This window comes from Anser brachyrhynchus, assembly GCF_964034855.1.
Source record: "Anser brachyrhynchus genome assembly, chromosome: 1".
Taxonomy (NCBI): Eukaryota; Metazoa; Chordata; class Aves; order Anseriformes; family Anatidae; genus Anser; species Anser brachyrhynchus.
In genome coordinates, this window is record NC_137694.1 from 20077422 (window position 1) to 20102818 (window position 25397).

The 25397-nt window shown below is 34.8% G+C and overlaps 1 protein-coding gene across 5 annotated transcripts in view; it reads right to left on the reverse strand.

The window, feature by feature from the left end:
• BRD1 (bromodomain containing 1) overlaps positions 1-25397 on the reverse strand; it is a 60099-nt gene that overhangs the window by 26602 nt on the left and 8100 nt on the right. For 3 of the 5 annotated variants that reach the window (XM_080569089.1, XM_080569090.1, XM_080569093.1), the window contains 6 exons: positions 14617-14773; positions 8073-8204; positions 6734-6862; positions 5628-5940; positions 4603-4863; positions 954-1442 (listed from right to left, as the gene is read on the reverse strand). In XM_080569089.1, the coding sequence (XP_080425215.1) occupies positions 954-1442; positions 4603-4863; positions 5628-5940; positions 6734-6862; positions 8073-8204; positions 14617-14773 (1481 nt within the window). The remainder of the gene's footprint in view (positions 1-953; positions 1443-4602; positions 4864-5627; positions 5941-6733; positions 6863-8072; positions 8205-14616; positions 14774-25397) is intronic. The other 2 variants (XM_080569091.1, XM_080569092.1) reach the window with 2 other exon arrangements.

Consider the following 25397-nt stretch of genomic DNA (forward strand, 5'->3'; position numbering starts at 1 on the left):
ATTTTTCTAGCCATAATTTCCCTTCTCTTTTGATCATTAAAAAAAAAAAAGCACACCTCTTAGATTAGGTTGATCTTTTAGGTCTGCTTTTAGAGTACATCTTCACAATAAATGTTTGAAATACATTTCTATGTCTTTCATTCATAGACAGAAAAATCACATGCTCTTTTCATACCTGCATACAGGCTATCAGTGTAACAATGAAACAGAGTGCTTATTTCAGAAGGTGATTTAGAAGTCATAGCAAGTGCCATTAAGGAAATACACAAGTAATTTCCTTATGCTGCTGTTCCTCCTCATATAGGGTTTTATTCAAACTTGTCCAAACAGAACTATAGTTTGCTAATACAAATTGCATTCATTTATCTATTTAAAGTGAACAGACTTAAGAAGAGAAGCACAGGAAATGTCATCATTATTTGGGATTTTAATGCTTCCACAAAATACATGGGTAGGCAAAGCACCTCACACATAGTCATCAGTTTCACAATGTGAAAATATGCTTAGAGTAACATGGTATCAAATAAAGCTGCACATGGAACGTACATCTTCCATGCTCCTTGTAAAAATTCTAGTTTTGGCACCATATATGAAGTTTCCTTTTAATTAAACAGGGAAATTTCCAAAAAACAGCTGATTCGTATTTCCCATTGTATGCAACAATAGGAAGTAGGAAAATAAGTAAATAAAAATGAAAATATCACCCACCCAGACATGTAAACTTGAAAATTCCATTGCTAAAGTGAAACTGTGAAAAAGGAAAACTTGGTTCACTAAGTCCAATTGTAAAGGGCCAACACAAAAAAAAGATTCAGTAATTTTTTGAACTGTAACTACATCTGAGTACTGAACTCTGAGGAAAAACTGTTCGAGTGCTAAAACCTGAAGATTAACAATTACAGGTATGTTAACTTTTGAGATGCATCCATTCAAATAAGTTTTGTAACATTTACCTGTATCCAAGCGCTTTACAGGGGACTCATCATCAACCTCAGAATCTCCACATGCACTCCTTGATCTTTTCCTTGGGTGCAGAAGTGTCTCCAACCTTGGAAGGACTACAGACAAAAAGGTTTTGGTCCCTAGCTGTGGAGAAGTTGGCTGGGTTTCAGTGTTCTTTGCAGACTTTTGGGGGCTTATACTTTTCGATTTGCAGAAGAGAATGGATGTACGTCTGTTTACATCAGTTGATGACTCAGCTACAGCAGAAACAGTCGACTCATTGAGATTACTGTCAAGTAAGTGTTCTGGAGTGTGTCCATTTATTTCTTTCTGAATGGAAGTGCTATATAATTCATTATCAAATTTTACTCTTTTGTAAAGCTTACTCTGCTCTGGATTGAGTTCTACTGGTTTGAGGGTTGGTGGTTCTGAATTAGTCTCCAAGTTTGAAGGAAGAGGTAATGCATCTGATGGTTCAAGTTTAGGGGGAGATTTATCTCCTGAAAAAATTATAAATAGAGTGTGATTTTTGAAAACTTGTAGTTATAAAGTCTATTATAAAACTCACTATAAATGTGCAGCCCACCAAATAAACTGTTGTTTGGAAACAAAGCATAACATTTTAAAAACAATTCTTGTCTAGCAACAGTCTGTCCTAGTTAGTAGTTCCTACTTTTATACTGGGAATGTAACATGGATAGAAAAGTAGGTGTTTATAGTTGGTGTTAACAATTTACACCTGGATCAGTACTTTTTACTTCTCATGCAATTATGTTAGTTTCATTAACTAAAAACTAAGAAAACTTCCTTTTTTTTTTTTTTTTAATACCAAGTTGGGGTGGTGGATGATTATCTGTTAAATGCACTTACACTGCCATTCAAGTAAAATACTTGATATAATACATTTTATAAATTTTGTATATTCCCCTTAACTGCCTAAGACAAATTTTATCAAATAGACATTTAAAAAGTGGTATTTGTAACCTGATCTTCTAGAGTAAGTTAAAACGTGATATAAAATTATAGAAAGGCAATTTCTGCAAAGCTGTTTACATTTGTGACTAGCAGTTTCATTTGCAAAACAAACAAACAAAAAAGCATCCCCTAAACCTTGCAGCTTTATTAGCTACTTGTTGACAAATACAGACTTGACAATGCAGACTTGATAGAAGAAGTCAGAAAAACCACCCTCTACCAATTTTCTTTCATCCTGTTTTTTTTCCCCCCTCATTATCCTTTCCCAGATTATTTAAATAATTCCACACTGGGAGAAGACAATGGAGATGTAAGGGTGAGCATAAACAGCTAGTTTCAATTTTTCATCCCAAGTGATGGGAAAGAAAATATATATTCTACTGTTGCAGCATTCCTAAATACAAGTTACAGGACTACCTTACCCGTCAACACAAAAAATTATACACCTTTGTAGCTTATTTATAGATGTTAACCTTTATAGCTTCCAAAAGAATCTTTTAAGATGTGAGTTAATAATACGATGCTTATTCTGTATGAATAACCGCATGAGACCAATAGAACATTTATGCTGTCAAATCAATTTTAAAAGTTTAGTTAATTTTCTATGTCACCTGATAAAAGATGTGAAACAGCAAGGGTTTAAACCCTGTATCTGTAGTGAATTAAATATTATCTATGTATTGTTTTGGTTTTGGCTTAGCAATCTTTACTTTGGAATCAATAACTTCTCAGTGTAGAAGAACTCTGCCCTATCATTCATGGTTTAATTGAACAGTAGCATAGTTCCTATTAAAAATAGTGCTAAAATACAGTGTGACTATGCTCACGTCCTTTGAAGGCATGCAAGTATTAGAGTCGGTAAATAATATTTCAGGAAGACATTTAGAATGAAATTTAGGGTCAGATAAGGGTATTTACAGTAGCACGAATTTAAGAAAGCTTATAGTTTAGAATATCCAAGGTCACTGTTCTTTTTGAACAAATTTTATTTTTCTCACAAGGAATTAGAGAAGATTCTCAAAAAGACTGAAGCATAGAAAAACACTTAATTTAGACACTGAAAACTAAGTTTCACTGCATTATTCTGCCACCACATTTTTAACATGATCAGAAATTGAAAATAGTATTGCCAGGGGTTAATTCACAGCTCTTCTAGAGTCAGCTCCTGTGAAGATCCTGGGCACAGCATTCTCATGACTACTTTCCTCATCTCTCTTTTTTTTAGAGATTTGTTCTCTTTCCTCTAAATATCTTCCATTTCAGAACTGAAACGTGAACTAATGACTACTACTCTTCGCTGTAACAGCAATGCCAATCAACTCTGGATCATGCTCTTTATAATTACAATATTTTTTAAACATATTGTAAATTTAAGAAAACAGTCACTGCTCAGTCTTTTAGAGACTAATAGTCTAATAGACTTTTAGTCTATTATTTGCACAACAGCTGCAAAAGTTAAATGCTGAGTAATAAAAATGTTAAGCTACAAGTAATAAAAAGTTAGTGTATTTTTTATCTGACAAAGCACATTGTTAAATGACTACATTCAGAGGCATCATCACTTGAAGGAGATTTAAATAAATAAATAAAACAGCATTAAACAACTTAAGAATGTTTAACAGCTTCAGAATGAGGTAAGTCACATGCTGATCCAATTACAATTTTTCTACTGTTGTCATTCAAATCTCAAGCACATTATATGTTTGGAAACCACTCTTAGTCACAGTAAGAAACAAAAACTAAGTTGCTGTTTGAATGGCAGTTAAGGACAGTCTTTTTATTCACTTCACCTTTCAAAAATTTTGATAGCATCAAGCTGCACGGGACTGTTTTATTTATTATCATGCTTCCACTTTCCCTTCCGCTCTTTCCTCCCACAATTCAATAGTGTTATGCCAAATGAAACAAGCCTCTAACTCTCCTAGAGAAAAACAGATTAGCTTTTTAGGGAAGAGCTGATTATAAAACAAAACCTCTCAATAACTTTTTTTTTTTGAGACTGGATTTGTTTGCTTCATTTAAAAGTGAGCAATAAAGACCTCAGTAACTGAGTTAAAAACAAAAGAATCAAATACAATATATTGAACTGTAACAAAAAGTTGGGTCTTTCTATTATGTTGCTCTCACTGAAATCAATGGGAACTAGCCAACAGTTGATGTAGTTCTGAGACCAGTATTTCGAGGAGGAAGAGAGGCACAAGGGGAAGGGCTGGTTAGATTTGGCTGCCTTGGTTCTACAACATGAAGTTTGATGACTCCCAGCAACAGTAAGCTTTATTAAAACAGAAGGGAAACAAACAAACAAAGCCTACCCTCCACCCTCCCCGAAGAGCCTGCAGATCATAGAAAAGCTACAAATGACTGTACAAGAGCCAGCATTTTCAACACGGTTGACTTAGGCCCACATGATTCCTAATACATATTTTGGCATTTAAGCGGATTTCTGAAAGTATAAACACGTTTTCCACTCAGACATTTGATTCCTTTTTGTATTACTACTGTGAAAGGAGGTTTTAGTTAAAAGGATCATTCTCATATTCTTAAAATGTTTATTGTACTTAAGTGGCTATTTGTCCATTTAAAAATGAAACATATTCATTTATTACACTGTTTAATTCACATGATTAGAGCAGCTGATTGAAGAAGTCCACAGTAGTACTAATTTAAACAAGGTATAAATCTTACCTTCTTCTTCTCCATCCTGTTCTAGTGCTGCACTTTCTTCTTCAAAACTTCCAATACCTGATTCTATTTGAGGAACTTGGTTGTGTTGCTGACTTATTTTGTTGCGAATACTGCTGATTTCTTTCTTTAACAGCTTTGCTCTTTTGCTCCTTGACCCACTGGATTTCATTGCACAGGTAAGATCAAGTTTTTCTAGCAACTCCCTCAGCTGTTCTTCCAAGGACATATGCACTCTGTTCGCAGGATTCAGTAACCTATCCACTGAAGTCAAAATACGTATAATTGAAAATGTGTTAGTGTTTCCTACATATAATTCTAACAGGAAAAAAAGTCATGTGCTGGAATTGAAAACTTATCAAGAAGCTACTTAGATTAGTCTTAGTAGCTTTCCATTACCAGTAAAGAAATGCTGGCATGAATTTCAACTGTATAATGTTACTACAATTCTTCTTAATCTGAATTTTGCTCAAGAAATCTAAGCAGCTTAGCAAGGTCAGAAGGAATACAATTAACCTTTCCCACCCTATCAGGTAATTTCCTTCTTGTCAAAGCACAGGGAATTAGTTATAAAAGTAGAGTGTTAATTATTTTCCTTAACTGTCAACAACTCAGAGAACCGATATGCATGTCTAAAGGAAGTTGTTTATTTCCCAGTATTACAAGTGTGCTTGATTTTTTTAATTCAATGGGTTATTTAAAAATGTACTGAAGTTTACACATGATGGTAGTCATTTTCCATGACTTATGACCAGATACAACATGTGAAAGAAGGTGCTCAACTTAAAACCCTTTTTCATGTATCTTCTTAAATGAGGCTTTAACCTTGTCTTCCAGATTCTGATTTTGACAATGCTTTCTAATGGCAGATCCAGTAAAAGAGAATCAACTGAAACTTTCAAATACTGTCTTTAGTGGAGAAAACAAATTCTAGTCAGTAGACTGAACAGCTACAATTTTAAACGTTTGTATGGAATTTACACACACCAAAAATGCAACTTCCAAAAACAATCCAAAAAATATCTTACCATCTTCCCAAGAGAAAGGCTGTGGTGACTCAAGTTTAGGCCGTTCAGGTAAGTGCATTCCAGTTTCATTATTATAACCGATTCCTTCAGCATCTCGTCTAGCTTGCCTGAGAACTACACCTCCTTGATCTCTTAACCGCACTGCAGCTCTATAGAATATTGTATCTTTTGCATTGTATTTCATACAGTTATCTATGATAAGATTGAAGTCTTCTTCAAACTCACTGAGGTTTTTATAGCCTTGAGCATCTAACCGTTTTCGCATGGTAGAGAAATCCATAGGATGTTTTATGTGATCCAAATAGTCTGGAACCTTTGAATAAATATTTAAAACAACAACAACAAAAAAAAAGGGTAGAACTATGGTAAAATTTTCTTATTACAGATAAGGTAATACCTGCTACTAACTGATCCGCGTGTTTTAACATATTAACACCTCCTATCAAGAACTTCAAAACGTAGCTGAGAGTTACACATCTTGATATTGTAAACATTTACACACCAGCAGAAGAGTACACATTACAAGACCTTGTATCCTAGGTCTACTAACAGATGCTGAAACTACTTATGACATGTATGTAACATACAGTTCTAAAAATATGTGTATGTATAAATACATTTGGATATGCACATGTACAATATATGCATATTGCATACACATGTATATGTAAAAACAGACTTTACATATACATCTATACACATGCATACGTGTATATGTACGTATGCATACATACACACACACATATATATAGCCTATTTTCCTGGTAAATGAAAAGGAATTTTACCTCCAAATAAGAACACAGTATCCATATTTCAATTTTTAAGACACCCTTCAAATTTTCTTTATCAATTAATCTTATAACAGAAGATTAGTATTTTGCCATCTTATTTGGCACATTTTTTGCCAAAAAATATTTTGGTATATGAACAAGCAGATTTTCATAGCAGTAAGACATAACTGAAGTTATAAGAATACAGGTTAGAAAGTAACACTACTCTGTTGCAACACTGCATTCTGTGATGCCATGAATTGCTTCTACTTATGTTTAGGTATGACTTGGTGCCACATAAGGAAAACCCCTGGAAAAAATAAGCTTAAAACATACCTCTTTAAGGTTCACTGGCTGAGCAAATATACGTGCAGAATCCTTTTCCTGCAGCTGATCCAGAACTGATCGCAGAAGTACAGTAAATGGAGTAAGCTGAAGTTCCATAGCAACTTGCTCAATCTTGACCTAAAGAAGTGGTAATTATGTAATGAATTATTTTTCATTAAGATACTGTTTTAATGTAAGTTGTCTTGCAGCAATAGTACTTTAGATATGAAAAATGTTATAAAAACACTGCTTCAATGTCAGCTGAAATACCAGAGTGAGTTTTCAAAAATAATGCTTCTAGATCTTAATGCTACTTTCAGTATCATCAGTTGGCATGGGTCTGACATATGTTTTCAGCTGATAACTTTAAAACAAAAAAAATAAATAAATCACTCATCCCTTTGCTGTAGACTCAATTTCAACTCTAGCTTCTCATCCTCTCAGAACCCAAATTTTTTATCTATAATAACTGAATTTTGCTCCATTTTTAATAGTAATTTTTTCTTTGAGAAGTTGTTACATAAGAGATTCATATTTTGCCACCAAAAATAATAAGAATTTAAATGCAATTTATTTAAAATTAATCTTCATTTGTAATGCCATTTTCAAGACGCAAAAAGACAATCTGATGAACATTTACAGGCTACATAAACCCCAAACAAAGGTAATTTTAAAGACGACGTCCTATATAGATTCCAAACATCATTTAAACAACCAGAATCTACATCTTCAAATACTTGGTTGCTCTTCAAAATTGTCATTATTTTTTCACAATATTAAAACTCCTCTACAGTTTATTTTCAGGACATTTCAAGAGTTATCAACACTGAAACAGTTTTGTTAAGGCAAAAATAAATTCTTTATGACACATCAATGGTGTGGGTGCATACACATAAACAAACAAAGCACATTTTCAACTAAGAACAATTAAAGACTCCTAAGGGCAAACTTGTTGCTTCCACAGTTTCATATAAAATGTTCTCTTTCTGCAGTACAGCTTCCTCCCATCTTGTATCCTAGCTATCTTAACCCTATAATGCTGTACGATTTAGATGCAGCTTTTTGGTTTTTTTTTTATTTTATGACAAACAAAGTGTTGCTCAATAAAGGTACTTATTGGAAAAATGTGATAATCAAATTGTATATGTTTCTTCAGAAACCAATTAACTTTGCAAGTGTAACAGAATGGCTTGTTAAGTAACTTTACATATTTTAAACAGCTTATGGGAGAGTGCATGCACGAACAGCATATACTTTGTACTGCAAAAATTGTGTGAGAATACTTAAATTATCTTTCCTTCAGAAGAGTTTCACCAAATTAAAAGGTGAAATTAAAAGAAACATTTACCTGCTCTCTTTTTAACTTTTCACGCTTACGTATAAGTTCAATCAACAAACGTGCCCTTTCAAGATCATGGCGCAGCCTTTGCCAGTACTTCAATTTTTCTTTTAAGGCTTGCATTTCTTCATCATCTTCTCTCTAAGAAAAGAATCAATAGATTTTCAGGAAGTGAAAACACTAATCTCTTTCTATAAGCTAGTTTTCTGCAATTATATAAATGTATTCACTGGAAAGAAGAAACTTTTTTTTTAAAAAACATACTCATAATCTTCATACTATAATTCTTCATTTTTTCAACTATCTAGCTGAAAGCAAAAATTGTAAAACTGAAAAGCAGGCCTATAATTAAGGTTATTTACATCAGAAAAAGCAATACAGCAAATAGCAACCCAGCAAAAAAATGGTATTTTCACAGCAAAATCCAAACCAGGAAAACTAGCCCTGAAGTGGTCAGTCACTTGATAACCCTTGTAGATCCCTTCCAACTACTATTGTATTCTATTCTACTCTAATGATCACCAGCTTCTTCAGAAACATCACACAAGCCTGGTAGAAATGAATTCTTACTGTGCTCAACACAGTCCACCTCCCCCACCCCCAGTAGAATCAGGAAACGCTTGTAAGAGCATCAAGATCATTCTGACTTCTGAGGACAGGAAATGAAAAGCAGATTGTCAAATAAAATACTAACTTCAAATGGTACTGCAAATAGGCAATAGAGTAATACAACCTGGACGACAATGCACTTTTAGGAAGAAGCGTTTAAATACCTGTAGTACTTAGTTGGATCTGTACGCACAGAATACAGCCTTTCCTCTTTGTTTTTACTATTTTCCATAAGAAAAAGAAAGATATTGGAATACTACCTACAGATTCAAAAGAGATCCATAATTCACCCGAAACTATGGTAAAGAGTAGAAGTCCTGCTACTAGTACCAAGTGCACAAAAGAAACATGCTTTGGAGGATTATTACATTTTAAGAGAATACTTTAATAAAGAATCTCAGGAAAAGATCCACAGCTTTGTATGCTGGCCTGGAACTAGCATAACGCAATATACATCTGGTAAGGTGTTTTTTTGTTTGTTTTTTTTTTTTTTGTTTGTTTGTTTGTTTGTTTTTTTTTACTGAAACAAATAAGCAAATCATGAATAAATTCCAGAAATTACAAAAAACTAAAAGAGGATTACGGAAAACAGGCTAAGCAGGTGAAAAGTAACCACACATTACAAACTGTGACACTCATAGCAAAAACATCCCTAATAGAAGGTAATTATAAGTCCTTTAAATAAAGCTTGTGCAATTTTTCAGCCAAAAGGTACTAAAATCGCAAAAAATTGGCTGTTTAAAAATATCTAATAGATCTGTGAGTACTGAGTAATCTACAGAATATTTTAGTGCTTTATATGCCTTGGAAAAATAAAGATTAATACCTATGGCAACTATGAAGTTAGTTTTATTCAAATAAAACTTCTTCACTAAAGTTGTAAATCCTTTACTGTCAATTAGCTCTGTATCCTGGTAAAGCAATCTGGTAACAGTAATTTGTTCCCCTTTTCAAAATAACACAAAAAAGACTGAAAAACTGTAACTAGAACTTTCTACTTCCCCTTCCTAAGGTCTATTACCACTGACAGTTACTTTGGTTTTTATTTCTTTAAAGTAGCTATGTCTTGAGTTAGACACCTAATAACTGTTGAAGGTCAGAATATTTCTGAGTAAACTTTGATAGGAGCACAAATATTAGTACACACTTTTTAATTCCTTAAAATTTCCAGAGACTCACTGAAATAGAAAATCTGCACTGACACTAATTGCTGTTCCTGTACACCCCTTCATCTCCAAGTCCAGATCCTACGTGTGGAAAAACAACCTTTTAACTGACATATTTATACTTTTTTTTTCATGGTTTTACTGTTTTTAAGAGTCAAAATTTAGCTCTGGCTCTTGCCAAAAGTGTAAGTCTTATCCTTTTGCTTGCACTCATTCAATAGTTTGTTCTTTTGCCCAATGTAATTGCATACTTCATCAGACTGGGGAACTGATTCTGCTGAAAGCTAAGACACCAAAACCATACTAGTTTTAAGGTGGGTCAGGAAACCTAAATACAGCAAGAGGAAAAGTTACTTTGTTGGAACAGGTCTGGTGTAGTTCATTAGGCTAAATCTGAAGGTGCAGTTGCACTTAAAAATATGTATTTTTAAGATTTTTTTTTAAACTGAATCACTTGTTTCACCTGCTACAGATATATCTATCAGATAAACATAATATTTCATTATCTAAGATAACCAGGTAGGTTTAAATGTGCAGATGTGACCCAAAGCATCAACAGCACCTCGTCTGCTTTTTTGTTGGGCATACATACACTACGGTCCCTCCTTGAAAGTCACCTGGGCCTGGGGATTAATGGCATACTTCCAGTTTTGCATCACTTCTGTGCAAAGTGATGTTGGCAGTTATACTAGCTGGTACCAACTCCTTTTATACTTTATTACATAACATATACCTTAATTAAATTAAAAGATCCAGGCAAGTTGAAAAGCACTGTTGATGCACTGGCTTCCTGTATCTATCTAGTGAAAACTTGGATAAAATGAGTCCCTTTTAAAATTTTAATTTCTCAAAACCTTGCTGACAAGCACATTTTCTATTAACTTCCTGATAAAGAGTTCTTCCTCCAAACCTTTCTTTCCATAACAAAGCCAGAAAAAACTTCTTGCTGACAACACAAGACAAATTTAGAACAAAACTGACGTTTTACAATGAACTTAGCTCTTACCAAACACCAAGAGATGCATTATCCAGGAAAGCTAAAACTGGTTTTTATTAACATTGAGGGATAACACTTCTAAGTCTACACACAGAACATACACCAATTGAGAACTCATCTTCAGCTCTACCTCTGACCATAAAGCACACTGTACCAGTGGCTGTATACCAGTAGGCACACTGTCACTGTACCAGCAAATCACTCCTTATGCTGGATGTGAATATACGGGAACAGCCTCACTCCTTACAGGGACCGTAATTTAGCAAGAGCCAAACAGGAATAGAATTACTGTGGTAACATTGGATCTTGATCAATACAATTAGCTTTATAAGGATTACCTGCTGTTATTCATGTGTCAGCCAAAACCATTTTGTGACTGCAATTAGTGTTCTTACTGAAATCTTCACTGCAGGTATAACCTTAACCAGCAGCACTTTCTCCTTTTTTATTTTTGCTCCGAATAGCAGTTTTCAAACAACCTCACTAAAGTGTAGTAGCTGTTGCTGCAATAATTTCATGCCTTATTCTCATTCAAAAATTCTCTAAGTGCTGAAAAACCTGGAATAATGGGGCTGTAAGTTTATTATTTCCAATATCTTTCCTGATTATGTAGGTGGAGAAAGAAGTGACAGTACGAACCATTCTTTCAGAGGGTTCCTTGTTCCTTCAGCTGGTGAAGTGCTACATTAAGATCTGCTTTGTTTAGAACCATTTGTTGATATATCATCACCTTCAAAAGCATAACCTAACTGAGCTCTAACACAGTCATTAAGAAGTAATTTTTAAACCATGGAACACTTCTTCTGCCAAACCTGTTCTAGTAAACAAACATTGCGTAGGGATCACAAACACCTTCCACTTGACATCTTGAAACCGGTTTCAGGGTTTTAATTCAGGATCCTGATCTTCGCATTTCTTTTCGATTTAAACAATTAAAAACAACCAAACCAAAACAAAAAAACCCAACCATCTCTTTTGAATCTGTACTACACTGGCGCTTATGTTCCTGTGACTGACTGAAAACCAGAGTTCTTGACATTTTGACCTCAAACCTAAAATAAGGTAAAAACAACTTTCTCATCCAGATCGAAATTAACAAAGTCACACTCACTTGCCCCACCTGACTGGCACAAGTAATCTGCATCTGAAATTTCTGAGGAGTTTAATAAACAGCCATAGTTGATTTTAATATGTTTTTTAATACAGCTATGGCTGTTAATTAAAGGCTTCATTATGGTTTGGCCTACACTTGAGTAATGAAGATGACTAACGCATCTAATTCTTTGTAGTTATGACTACTGTAAAAGGTATTGTAAGTACCTTTAGATGATGTTACAGAGAAGACAGTGTCACACACAGGACACTTGCTACTCACTGAACAGCATTACCTATATATTTTTCACCAAACAGGACAATTTAATACTCAGCTTTGCTTGAAAGTTGCATTTTCTTTTCAAAAGATGAAGTCCAATTCAATTGTTATTTTTAAAAATAAAGTTGAGCAAGTGCTCCAGTTTTTACTAAAGCAATAGTTTCCAATTACTTAGAAAATATTTTCATTATTTACTTAATTTAAAATAGCATAATTCTGTAATTAGAAAAGAAATGAAAGGAATAGTGTTTATACAGGAGTGTAAACATGCAAAGGCATTTTAAACAGCTCCAATCCAAGGTCTATGTTTGTATTATCTAATGTTTGATCATAATCCTTTTGTTGTGGTAGTTATTACTTAAATCTTTACAAATGTTGCAGTTCTGATGCAACAAAACATGCCATCTCAATAGCAGAAGTACTTCCCAACTACTAACTAGTAAATGCAATTTTTTCAGACAACAGTGTAAGTCTGTACTTTCACACAAGTCCTGGACTTCTGTGCTTATTTTTATTTATTTTAAGGACTCAAGTTCACTTAATATATTGTTGCTGTTGCTTTGATGTCCACTATCTGAATAATTAATTTGAGCTATTATTAGCTAACTGTCAGACATTACTTTGTTGAATAAAAGCTTCTATTACAGAATTAAAGGATTAATCAAAAGAATAAATAGTATTAAAAAAAGGGAACAGTATAGAAACACACAAAAGATAACTTTGAATGTAAATTGGCCACTTGTTTAATTCCACCTAAAAGGAATTAGGGCATCTTTTCTATGAGGAAAGGCTGAGTGAGCTGGGACTTTTCAGCCTGGAGAAAAAAATGCTGGGGGGACCTTATCAATATATATATGTATCTGAAGGGATGGTGTAAAAAGAGTGGAGCCAAGCTCTTTTCAGTGGTGCCAGGACAAGTGGCAATGAGCACACACTGGCACACAGGAGGCTCCACCCGAACATCAGGATGGAGTGCTGTGTGGGTGATGGGGCACTGGCACAGGCTGCCCAGGGAGGCTGTGGGGTCTCCCTCCTTGGAAATCTTTAGAAGCCACACAGATGTGGTCCTAGGCAGCGTGCTCTGTGTGGCCCTGCTTGAGCAGGGGGTGGCCTCCAGAGGTCCCTTCCAAACTCGGATATTCTCTTAATTGGTGATTAGTAGTTTTATGTAGAAAAAATAAAAATAAGAAAATAAATGCACACAAAAATGCACATCAGAAAGTTAGGAAGGAACGTTGAATGTTATTTTTGTGACTATACCAATTCATGATTGATCAACAAACAGCAGTGTAATGCAAATGAAATTAATAGTTAAGCTACAAAAGGGGAAAAATCTCACTAATTCAAATAAATGATAGTCATATACAAAGTGTTTTAAAGTTATAAATCACATTCTGAAGATCTAGGGGTTACTTTACAGTAACAATTCCACTGGAAATCAAACATCTGGAGAATGGAGAGAACTCAGCCAACTATATTATCAGTTCATTTTAAAAGGTAACTGGAATGCAGAAAGAATTTTCACATCATGTTTCACAGCGCTTCAAGGACTATTACATGGATCCAGGTACGGAATTCAGAAAAAAAGGTTTTAGTTATTTTCAAAGTTACTCAGTGTCTTGAAACCAGACAAAACCTCTAATGTTGCTAAAGTCGTTCATATTACAAAAATGAGAAGCAGAATAGTACTGCTTTATGACTGTGATACAAATCTGGATTGACTGTTTTGCTCTGCTTTTTACAAATTTCAACTGGTAAATGCATACAACTTAAAAAAAATAAAGTTGTTTAAAGATAGGTTGAATTTAACTAGAACAAAATATAAGCACGAATTTATGCTTGCCTATAACTCCACTGAGTTTTGTCAGAAGTGAAACTAAAAGTTGCATCATCAGGCCTTTGAACTTCATCCGTATCTTGTTCTTTGTTTTGTTATTACCAAACAAGAACACAGAACTCATACTCTAACCTTTTACTCTGTAAAAGTTCCTGGTTTTTTTTTGTTTTGTTTTGTTTTTTTTGTTTTTTTTAGTTATGTGTGTCAAAGAAGAAATCTGTTTTGCATCTGTTAATGGATGGACTAACTCATAGCACATTGATGAATGATTTCTAAACAACCACAAACCTAATCAATAAACAATGGTATTAGGATGGTTTTTGTGAAACACTTAAGCAAATAAATGATTATTCTGCACAATTATTATTTTTTTTTGGTCTCACAAGTAAAAGGAGTTAAATAAGTAATGTGACTTGAATTTGAAACTGGACATTAAAAGTAAGGTAAAGCTTTTACTCAGTGCTGAATTAAGAGAAAGTTTTTACTTGGTGCTATGTTTCCTGATTAATTGTTTACTCTTTAAAATAAGACTTTCCGATTTCTTTTTCTAAGTAAAAAATCATGTCACCTACCTGTTGTGTGTTTCTTTGTGACTGTAAACTGGACTGCAGCCTTCTCAACAGAGGAACACCATTCCTAGACAGCCTTTTAAGCAACCAGTAACTGTGCACTCGTTCAACAAACTGCTTCTTCCGCTGAATGGCCACCTGATTCATAATCTTATTTAATCTAAAATATGGAAAAACTGATATTGTATTTTTTCCAGCAAAAGATAAAACATATTTGTCTATGGAAATTAAACATCAGGCATATATATATATATGAATGTATACTGTACCAACGGCTATGATCACATTATTAGTTTCTTTCAATTACATCACTTTCAGCACAGTTATCTCTCAATAATATATTACAATCAAATACGTCTGCTTTACACTGTATTTCTAACAGATATGTTAAGGTACTTTAACTAATACTAACTGATCCTAAAGGACGTCAATTTTTTCATGATCATTAATTTTCTCAAGAACAATTCCAGATTAAGGCTGAGAATAAAACTTAATGTACATTTTAGAGTAAATTTCCTACTGAAAACAAGACAGGAAGCTTTAAAACCCTACTGAAGTTTTCATATCACTTGTTGCATGCTTAATATCATCTTCACACAGAATTAGTAATTTGTTTCAAAGACAATACATCTTCAAACTTTTAACGTAAAAGCACGTGAATACTCTCTATACTTGTCAATAAAACTTGTATTATTGATCTACTAATATGAATCTTTTGGCAAATAAAGGGAAGAAAAAGAAACGTTAAACAACTGAACGCTTATGATTTTTACACTATGCATATGATGAAAACATCCACACAGAAAAGTTGCAACAGGGGATGATAAAAAGTTAAGCAAAATATCGTGATTAAATAAACATCATTTTCTCCAAACTCTGTTTAACACATAAATATTCTTCGTATAGCACTTTCCTAGAATCTAACAAACACAACAACCTCAAATGCTATTTTTTTAAATAATGACAAAGTTCCCTGTTAAAACAACCCAAGTCTCGCAAAACATGACATTAACAGCTCAAAATTTACATTCAAATAAAAGTTCCTTTGAAACAGATCTTCAATGCTGTGCCTACAGCATCTTGAAATCACAGTGCAAAAGTACAAAACCTTTTAGTTGTAGAAGTTTTTGTCTTTGCTTGATATTGCAGGAATTTGTGGCCAATGACAGCCCTTGCAAAATTAACACCAGGTGTTTTAATATACCAACCACCTGCACTGTTAGGAGGGTTGTTCATTCAGTTGGGCAAGTCAGAGAGAGAAATGATTTCCCAGAGCTGGATGTAAGACAGAGTTACAGAAAGGATAATATGAATGAACAAAAATCTGTTTGTTCTCCAGGCAATATACTACTACCTGTAGGAAAACTCTACAATGCATAGTAGTAGATCTATCAAAGATTGTCCAATTAAATTTAATAACAAAATAGGCAAAAATAAAGTCAAGATAGGCATCTGATTTATAGAACACTACCACGAAGCATTTAAATAAAAATTCTGAACATTTACATATTGGTATCTTGTAGCTTTTTCCCTTTTAGTATTAGGAATAAAGCAGTTTCTCAGCTAAATGACAGACAAGAAGTAGTCAAATACATAAAGTGTAAAGTTATGAGTAATCCTTTAGTAAAATGATTTTTAAGAATGCTTTGGAAGCTTGAACAGTATTCTTCAAACAAACATGCATGTGAGTCTACCCTGAGCTCGCCAAACGCCATCTATCACCGGTTGATTTTTCTTGGCTACGTAGAAGGTAAGGTGCAATAGGTCTACTCAAGGTTACACTACATGGAGCTACAGAGCTTTCAATCATCACAAAGTACAGGCAGAGCAAACACCGGTCTTCAAAACAGAGTCTTCAGAACTTTGTCCTTCAGCATTCTTGATGAATTCTGGCTTAACTTGAAGGAAAGTTAGAAAATCTTTCACTGACTTACTCTTAAAAGTCTTTCACAGGCAAAACAGGCATTGGTATGACTATATTAAACTTCATATACAAGTTAATTATATAACATCACAGTTAATTATATAATTTAATCAAAAAAAATAAGATTACTGTCATCTCTGTCTTGAAAATAGCAAACCCTACCGAAGTGAGTCAAAAAAGCAATCAAATGTATACCTATTTGGAGAGATCTGAGAATCATAACTCCACATGAAGAAAGTTGCACTGGCTTCATGCCCATCAGATGTGGCAAGACTAAGCAAACATCTTTAATTACAGCTTTAAGTACATCTGCCCATTCACATAACGAAGCATTCTATTCTTAGATAATTATGATAGCAATGTGCTAGAAAAAACTTTAGGAGAGATGTTTGCAGAAGATATTTTCCAGCTTTCAAAATAAAAACAAGCAGAAGTTCACAGTGCAGAAACGACCTAACAAGTTGTAGGAACCTACTGTTCTCTCCCTACCCTCCAAATAAAACTGAACCCTGGCTCTACATATTTCATTTAGACACCAGGCATCGGTAGTAGCAATACAATGTGAATCACCTTTTCGTTTCTCAGGATGCAGAGGTCAGAGGCTCTTCACGTTGCACACATCTACAGAGCAGATGATCTCTATGACTCAAGACATTACATCTGCCATCAGCCCCTGAAAAACCTATAGTACAGTTTGTTGATCAACTTTGTTTAGTCAGATACTCCCAAGAAGACTTTTACTATCTGAAACACTTCACATTTTGACAGATGATACAATCATGTGGGAGAAATAAGACGGCATACATCTACTGCCATAAAACCCTAGAAGCAGCTCAGACCAGGTACTGATTTTGAAGCTCTTGTCCTCAACAGAGCTACCATCGTGGGAAAGTCTCACTCGGACTCAAAGATAAATTCAGCTGCGGTGAACTTGAACACACACATGAAATTAAGCACACGTACGCATCAGTCTTGAACACGTTGCTTTCTGCTACCTGAGCTAGAACTAACTTCTGAAACTTTGAAAGTAAGTTTTTCAAACAAACTTTGAAATCCTTCAATGTCCTTAGGGAGCTTGCTGCATGCTTCACCTCTCCCTCTTCCTCCCTCCAGTAAAGAGATGTAATTTTAAAGAAATTATTGAAGAGTTAAAAAAATTATTTAAGTCAGATAAGAGAGCTGTTTGAAGAGTTCATAGTTTTGCAATCCAGGATCTGACTTGCATAAGACAGGACTAACTGCTGTACTACACTGTCAACTCCCCCAGGAAGAGGCAGAACTTACAGAAGAATTTAAATCACCTCCCAGAATGACACAAAATACATCAGTGACAAAAATTACTGCTAAAGTACCCATCCACCCTAGAAGTTTTGCCAACTATAAGAACATCATGAAAGAATAATGTTCTGTAGTGTTTTTATTTTTTAACAGCAAGTGTCTACTGTAAATATAGTATTGTGCTAAGAGAAAATAAACCAGATTTAAAACGCACAGTAAACACAGGTGTATCAATTTAACCCGTAGTGCTTTATCTTCAGAAATAATAGGCAAGCCTCATTACAATGAACTACTTTATCTCCCTCTTTTTTAATATATATATATACACATCTGCTGAGACTGCCAAAGAAGCTAAGACTACTGTTCCAGACAGCCCACAAAGAAGGGAACGTAGGATCACACACTTGAAAGGCACTACCAGCATTATTGCTTCCTCTATAACTGACTTCAGACACGTCAGAAAATGAAAAGTCACAACTACAGTGGCTACAGAAAGCAAGCAAGAGAGATGAGAACTGTCCTTGCTGCCCACATTCCTTAGGGAAAAATAATTTGTTAAGACAAAATTCCCAAGAAGTCTTCTGAAATGGATGACATTGCATTAAACAATTTCCTTCTAAATACTTAAACAATCAACACAACTAAGTTAAACAAGTTTTCAAGCTGTAATTCAGCGTAGCAAGAATCGATGTTCTCAAGCCTAAAGAACAGCTCAGCATGGCTCACAGCACACCGTTTTCACCCCTCAACTTCTCAGTTGATTAAAACGAAGAATACTGAAAAAAACACAGTTCATCTATAAATAAGATTTATGTATTTCTCTAAATGGTTTCTCTTTAACATTATAAATTAAGATTAACAGTCAGAAAAAACATTTTAGATTTTTCAAAATTTCTTAAAACATTGTTGTGCTCCCATGACATTTGGTACTTCTCAATATGTAACTGGTCCTGTAACAGAAGCCTTAGGTTTCGAGTTCACAAACCTAACGATACCGATGCCTGCGCCAGCATCCCAGCCCAGCCGTTTTCTCAAGCACCACCACCTGACCACTGCAGCCTTTTGATGTTTTGGCACCACCAGGCATACTCCCTGTTGATTTTTTTTTTTCCTTGGCGGAATACATTCCAAGACTACACGGATATAAGAATGTTTTTCACAACTATGATATTTGTGTCACAGGCAACTGAGAAAGCCAACACTACTTCCCTCCCCCAGCCCCACTTGTCTCCTACTGTAAAACACTGACATGCACTACAAACATGATATGGAGATATCTTACAATCCCATGCTTATCTTAAAAGAGACAGTTTGCTTTTCAACTGAAGCTTTCAAACACCATCTGCAGTTCCAAGCATGAAACCATACTCTAGTTGAGAATTATGGCATTAAAAATACAAGGCATTTACAAAAGCAACAGAAGTACGAGGAGAGGAAACTGTTTTGTTTTGAAAGGGTAAGACAGACTCAAATAATTTAATTTAAAATTAAAGTTAATATACAACAGCTTTGGTAAGGAAGTTTTGTTTATCAGCTGCTCTATTCTACCCCTGACCTCACATAGAGAGGCTTGCTATCTACCCTGCCAACAGCAGTACTTTTAATGGTCAAAGCCATCCGAACTAGGTTGTGAGCAGTAACACTCAGTCCTGTATTTCTTCATTTTTTAGCTAAGTGTGTAAGATGTTTTCCCTTAACATAAAAGATCTGCTGTTGTGATATTCGCAATCTCAGAGCTTCCTCCTTCCTACCGGTGGCTGCCTCCCTCTCCCATTTTCAGTGTAGCCGTCTCTGTGGCAACTACAGCAACTGGTTACAAGGAGTGAAAACACTACCTTTGGTGACTGTGTGCCAGTTCAACATTGGAAACCCAGCAATAGATAACCTGACGTTTTCTATTAATCATCACTGATTGCTCTGCAGACAATGCTTGCTTTCTAACCCCACTGATATTGTTTTAAGAATTCTAATACCTGAAAATTTATACAGTCTCTCTCCATCCTCAAGTTTTCAAAAATACAAACCAGAAAGACAAATTCCATCCTAAGGCTAATTATGGTTTGTTTTTCTCCCTCCCTCCTGCCCCCGGATCACTCTAAGTAATTCTGGCAGAAGGAACTTCAGACAAGAATCAGCAAGATTCAATAAGAGCAAATACCCACTAAACCCAAACAACTTTTAAACATGAACTAAAACTAGTATTTTAACTTCTAAGCCTGTAGTATTGATTTGTGATTTTGTATCTTCTTTTATCCATAACAGCTGGATTAAAGCTTCATGTGAAAGACCAGCAAAGACTAAGTTACACTCCATAAAATTATATTTAGTATCACTAAAATACCCAAAGTCTCTTGAATTGTGGTAATATCCATAAACAATTGAATGAGGTTCCACTTCACTGTGCAAATAAAATACCCCTATTTTCAAATACAAAGGCTGCAGATATGTTTTTAAAAAGCTGTCAGAACAAAACACAAAATATCTAAATTGAATTAATCATTACTAAGGAAACCGAGCATCCAGGGCTTTCAAGCCTTGCTCAGCAAAGTTCCAGAGAACCTATCGAGACTCCCAGGAAGCAGGAAAAAAAAAAAAAAGGACAGAAATATTAACTACAAATGATTACAGTAATTCCACTGACACTGATTGGAAAAGAATTAACGGAAAAACAGAACGAAAAAACAAACTGGGGAAGTTCCTGCTTTGGGAATTGGAATGAGTTCTGGCACCCGGCCAAGCACTCCTCCTAGCTCTGTATATAAAGCTTCAGCTTTCAGGGAAGTATATGTTTCGTGTATGTTTTAACATTCCAGCTACTAAATTTGCCTCTCTCTTCTAGATTGAGTCTGATAATATTTTTTTTCACCGATGTATTTCCCAAAGCCTCAAAGTGTCTTCAGGTTCCTATTTGTTACTTAAAATTTTATTGGTATTTAATTTGATTTTTACCAAACACACATAGGAAACACTTGTTCGTGCTTCATAGGATCATGAAACTAAGCAAGCACCTTAGAAGTTTTCTTAGATAGGAAAGTAGAATGTTGCACTGAAGGGCTAAGAAAATGCCACATTAATTCCAGTCACTTCTCTATTAGTTATAACAGGTTACTTTGTTCCTATCCTCCCAATGAACTCTGTGACCTTCCAAACCTTTGGATAAGGTAGAGGGAAAAAAACAAACAAACAAACAACAACAAAAAACATAGCAACAACAAAACCCAGTCACACTGGAAAACTTCCTTAGCCTTCTCAGAAAAAATCACAAGCATAGATTTCCTTCTGCCTCTTTCTATACATCTTAGGGTCATGACTTTTCTTTGAAAGCATTTGAAATATTTGTTTTTGTTGTAGTAATCATAACCATACCACCTATGATTTTGAAATACAATCTCAAAAGCTAAACTCATATCAGCAAGGTATTAACCAACTAATAAAATATTAACCCAAAAGCCTTTTGTCTATAATGGAAGTTTCAACTTATTTTACAAATTTTTGTGCATTTTGTAACTTGGACTATTGAATAAAAAACCTGAATAGTTCTTCAGACAATTCATTCTGAAAATCTTACTTTTGTATAGAATTAAAAGATGCATCACCCTCTAATCACCACAAAAACAAAACAAAACTAAACACAACACATAATGGAAGTTCACACAATTGGTGAAACTCAGAAGTACCAAGGGAAAAAAAAAAATATTTCAAGTAGCTGTGGTGTTTATTACTGTTAAATTCAGGTCATGAATTTTGACCTCCCTAACTTTAAATCAAACCCTCTGAGAACGCACAGAGCACTAATGATGCACCATACCAAAATATCTAACATATTTTAATCCCAATTGTAAGCTTCTTTGCCCTGTACACATGAAATAAACAAAATACACAGACACAAAAAAAGAAGAAAACTGTATCTACAGTATTTTCCTGTATTCCTTTTGTAAAAAGGGAGTGTTTAAATATGAGGCATCATTTCCACCCTAAGGATGAGGGGGGAATCACTTCCCAGAAATCAGTCAATATTTGGTCTTTACTGCCAGATACAAGTTTGCCCCCCCCCCCCTTTTAAATGAAATTCCACTTTTTTTTTTTTTTTTTAATTAAATACATTTACTAATCCTTATCTAAAAAGGCAACCGGAGTCAAGATGAACTGGCTTGAAAATAAAGCTCAACGGTTACTGTTTTAATATTATTTTGTTTGTTTGCTTTAAATAATGCTGAGGCAAAGCTGGTGACCACTCTAGAACCTCTCTTCCTGATTTAGGCAATTTTTTTTTTTTTTTAATTTAAGCAAGAAGGGTACGATGACTTCAACAGATGACTTCTACGCATATCAGAGAAGGTTTTGAAGTTGATCCAACTGACAAGAAACATCGGTGACTGACAGCTGGTGGTATCCCCTTCCACTTCACACCTAGGCGGTTCCACCACCTCATTATTAGGTGTAACCCATAAGGCCTATCTCCATCATGCTCTCCTATAATTAAAATAAGGATTCCCACATCATTGTGTGAAAGTATATATACACACGTGTATTCAAGCTAATAAGTATATGGCTAATAAGCAATGGTCTGGACTTATATGGCTTCATTGCAACACTGGTCCTAGTAGCGTTATCCAATGTTTTTTTCTGATGTTGAACTTTAAGAAATATTTATTATTATTTTCCCACACTGACAACCTTTCAGAAGGTATTAGAGACAACCAACGCACTAAAACATCAAAATAAATCCCGTAAAGAAACCCTCAAGCCACATGTACGATGAAGACACATCATCCACGAAAGCAGACTGACAGTGTTTCAAAGGCCTTCGTATGTGTTTCTTTCTTTATATCATCCTTCACTTGCTGTTCATTTATTTTTCTGGTCCATGTTCCACTTTAGTGCAATGAAGATTCCTGTGTCTAGATATCGTAACTACAGTTAACTATTTGTTAAGAAAGTAGGGTAATTTCTACTGGATAAGTTACAAAACAAACAAACACACACCAGTTCTGCCTTGAGACACACAGCTACAGAAAGCCGGTTTTACCACCGGGAACAATATGCTTTCTAATCACAGCAAAGGTTAACATAGAAACTTCTGGTAATACAAAACATGTAAGTGTTAATTTCTAAAGACAGCTGAAAATATCTTTGTCTCAACAATTTTTCTTCTCAGTTATCTGCTTGCTGCTTACCTACTTTCATAAATATCTTTTATTCTTTTTCAATAGTATGATGTAACACAGCTGACAGATGAAAAGCAAACACAATGCCTTGTTCCTATCTATTATTAAAGTGGTGGTTCTTTCGCTTATTTTTTGTTCCCTGTACAAGTATTGCATTTCAAATGCTTTCTTAATTACAGACACTACATATATACCACGTAGAAACAGAAACTAAAAATGAAAGCAAATAGTTATATACTTTAAAATGTCTGCTTCCACTTAATAGAGCAATAGCTGCATGAATGGTGTTTTTAATGAAACAGATTACACGGTGTCTCAGTGTGTATTTCCAAAATACTGAGGATTAAGTATTTTATTTACTTTTTCCCCAAGTATATGTCCACAAAATCCTAGTTATACAAGATTTTTAGACAACACAAATACTACTATTAGCTTTGCTTTTCATATAGCAATCACACCCTAGATGCCTCTTTCAGCACACAAAATCAAGAGACTACACCAAAACAATGTTATTTGTACTACAGAATCAAGCACTCAAGAGAAACCAGATTAGTTGTAATGTTCTCTCTGAAAACTTTCTTTGTGCATCCATCCCATCCACTAAATAAAGTAGCTGTTATGAAGGTAAATGATAGGTAGCAACAGGGTAAAAAATTCAAAAGAAAAGTACAGAGCTAGTACAAGTTAACTCATACAGACAAGAAACAAGGTTTAGATTGTCAAGTCAACAATAAAAGCCAGAATTTCCTAACTCAGAAATTTTGGACCTGCAATCTAAAGAAAATATTTTTTGTATTTAATTCAGGAAAAAAAAAAAAATGACATTTACTCATTTACTTAACTAGGCAAAATTCAACCATCACACATCAGTGAACTATGCACCTGCACCTTGGCACTGCAAAAACAATTTGCCACTGTTTCCAGACAAATTAGCTGGTGACAGCAGGAGGTCGGCATTCTGACTTTTATTGCCAAAGCGCCCAGGTACTGCCTGTCCCTGCCATACCGAGCTTTGGCTGGAGGCAACGTCCTTCTCCCCTCCCTCCTCCACACAGCGTAGCTGGCTCTGACACTTCCCAGAAGCTAAGACTAGATTAAGCTCATTTCTGTGTCTTGGAAAAAAAAAATGCCGATGAATTCAAGAGAAGCAACAATCTTCAACACTTTACATTTCAAGAAAACACGAGTGCAATTTCCTACCGAAGAGAGAACACACTTCTGTAGACAGAAAGGGCTGATGCAAGTCATATATATACATATGAGATTCCCCAGTAGTCTCATATACTATTCCAAGTGCTAAGCAACTTACTTAGGAGCCTGCACTGACAGCACCGAAAACTGAAGACACCTCAAGGCTCTAATGTGACATCCTGCACCTTTGAAAGTGGATACTTAGCTACGGACTTCCTAAAAAACGGAGGTAAGTAAGAGAGGATAGATAGCTGCCCAGAAATAAAAAGGAGGGAGGGGAAACAAGCATTCATCTCCTATTACTACCATTTAAAATTTTCTGACCCTACACTCAGTAGTTCACAGATGACAGTCTGCGGGGCCATATAATAGACAGATTACAAATGACTAAGGAATGACTCTACCTGTGTAATGTTAAGTAGATACAGAAATTTATGAGGTACAAAAAGTTGTGAAAAATTATGAAGTACATTGTTTTACACCAGAACTTTTAACATACCTTGAGTATTAAGACAGGCTTCTTATAGTACAGAATTATTGTAATAGGTGTCAGTGTAATGTCCAGTCTTCCACATACACTCACCAACATACATCCCTTCTACCTGTAACTAAACATATATGGCAAGAATGGTTTCCCTGAGCAGGTGTGCTCAATGGCTACATCCACCAAATATTTTCCTGCTCACTATATTCTTCATATTTGTGTACTACTGCAGCTATCATATTTAAAAAAAAAAAAAAAAAAAAAACAGCCAAAGAAACATTATAGTGTAGATATTAATGATGAAGAAATTACACCAAACCAAACACCACCACAAGTGCCACACGTGTGCACTTCTGATACAGAATACAATATCAGGAAATTGTATTTTGTCAACTAATACAAGTATCCATGCTTGCATCCAGTAACATGAAGCTGAGCATACATGGAATAAAGCTGACTCTCCGCAGTCTTTGAAAGAAGTTTAGAAATCAATACCCTTTCAAGTCCCTTCCTCACATGTAACAACACTTAAAAAGAATGAATACAATTGTGATGATAGTATCCCTTTAGTGTTGGGGTCTGACTTTCACACAAGTTACCTATGGCAAGCATTACCAGTGCTACAACTAAGAACATGCATTCTAGTTCTCAACTCTCACATAGTCCATTGTCTTTTGTAGTGTGTCCAAAGAAGGGAAGAAAAAAATAAAATAATCAATCAGGTACGTCTTAAGTCAGT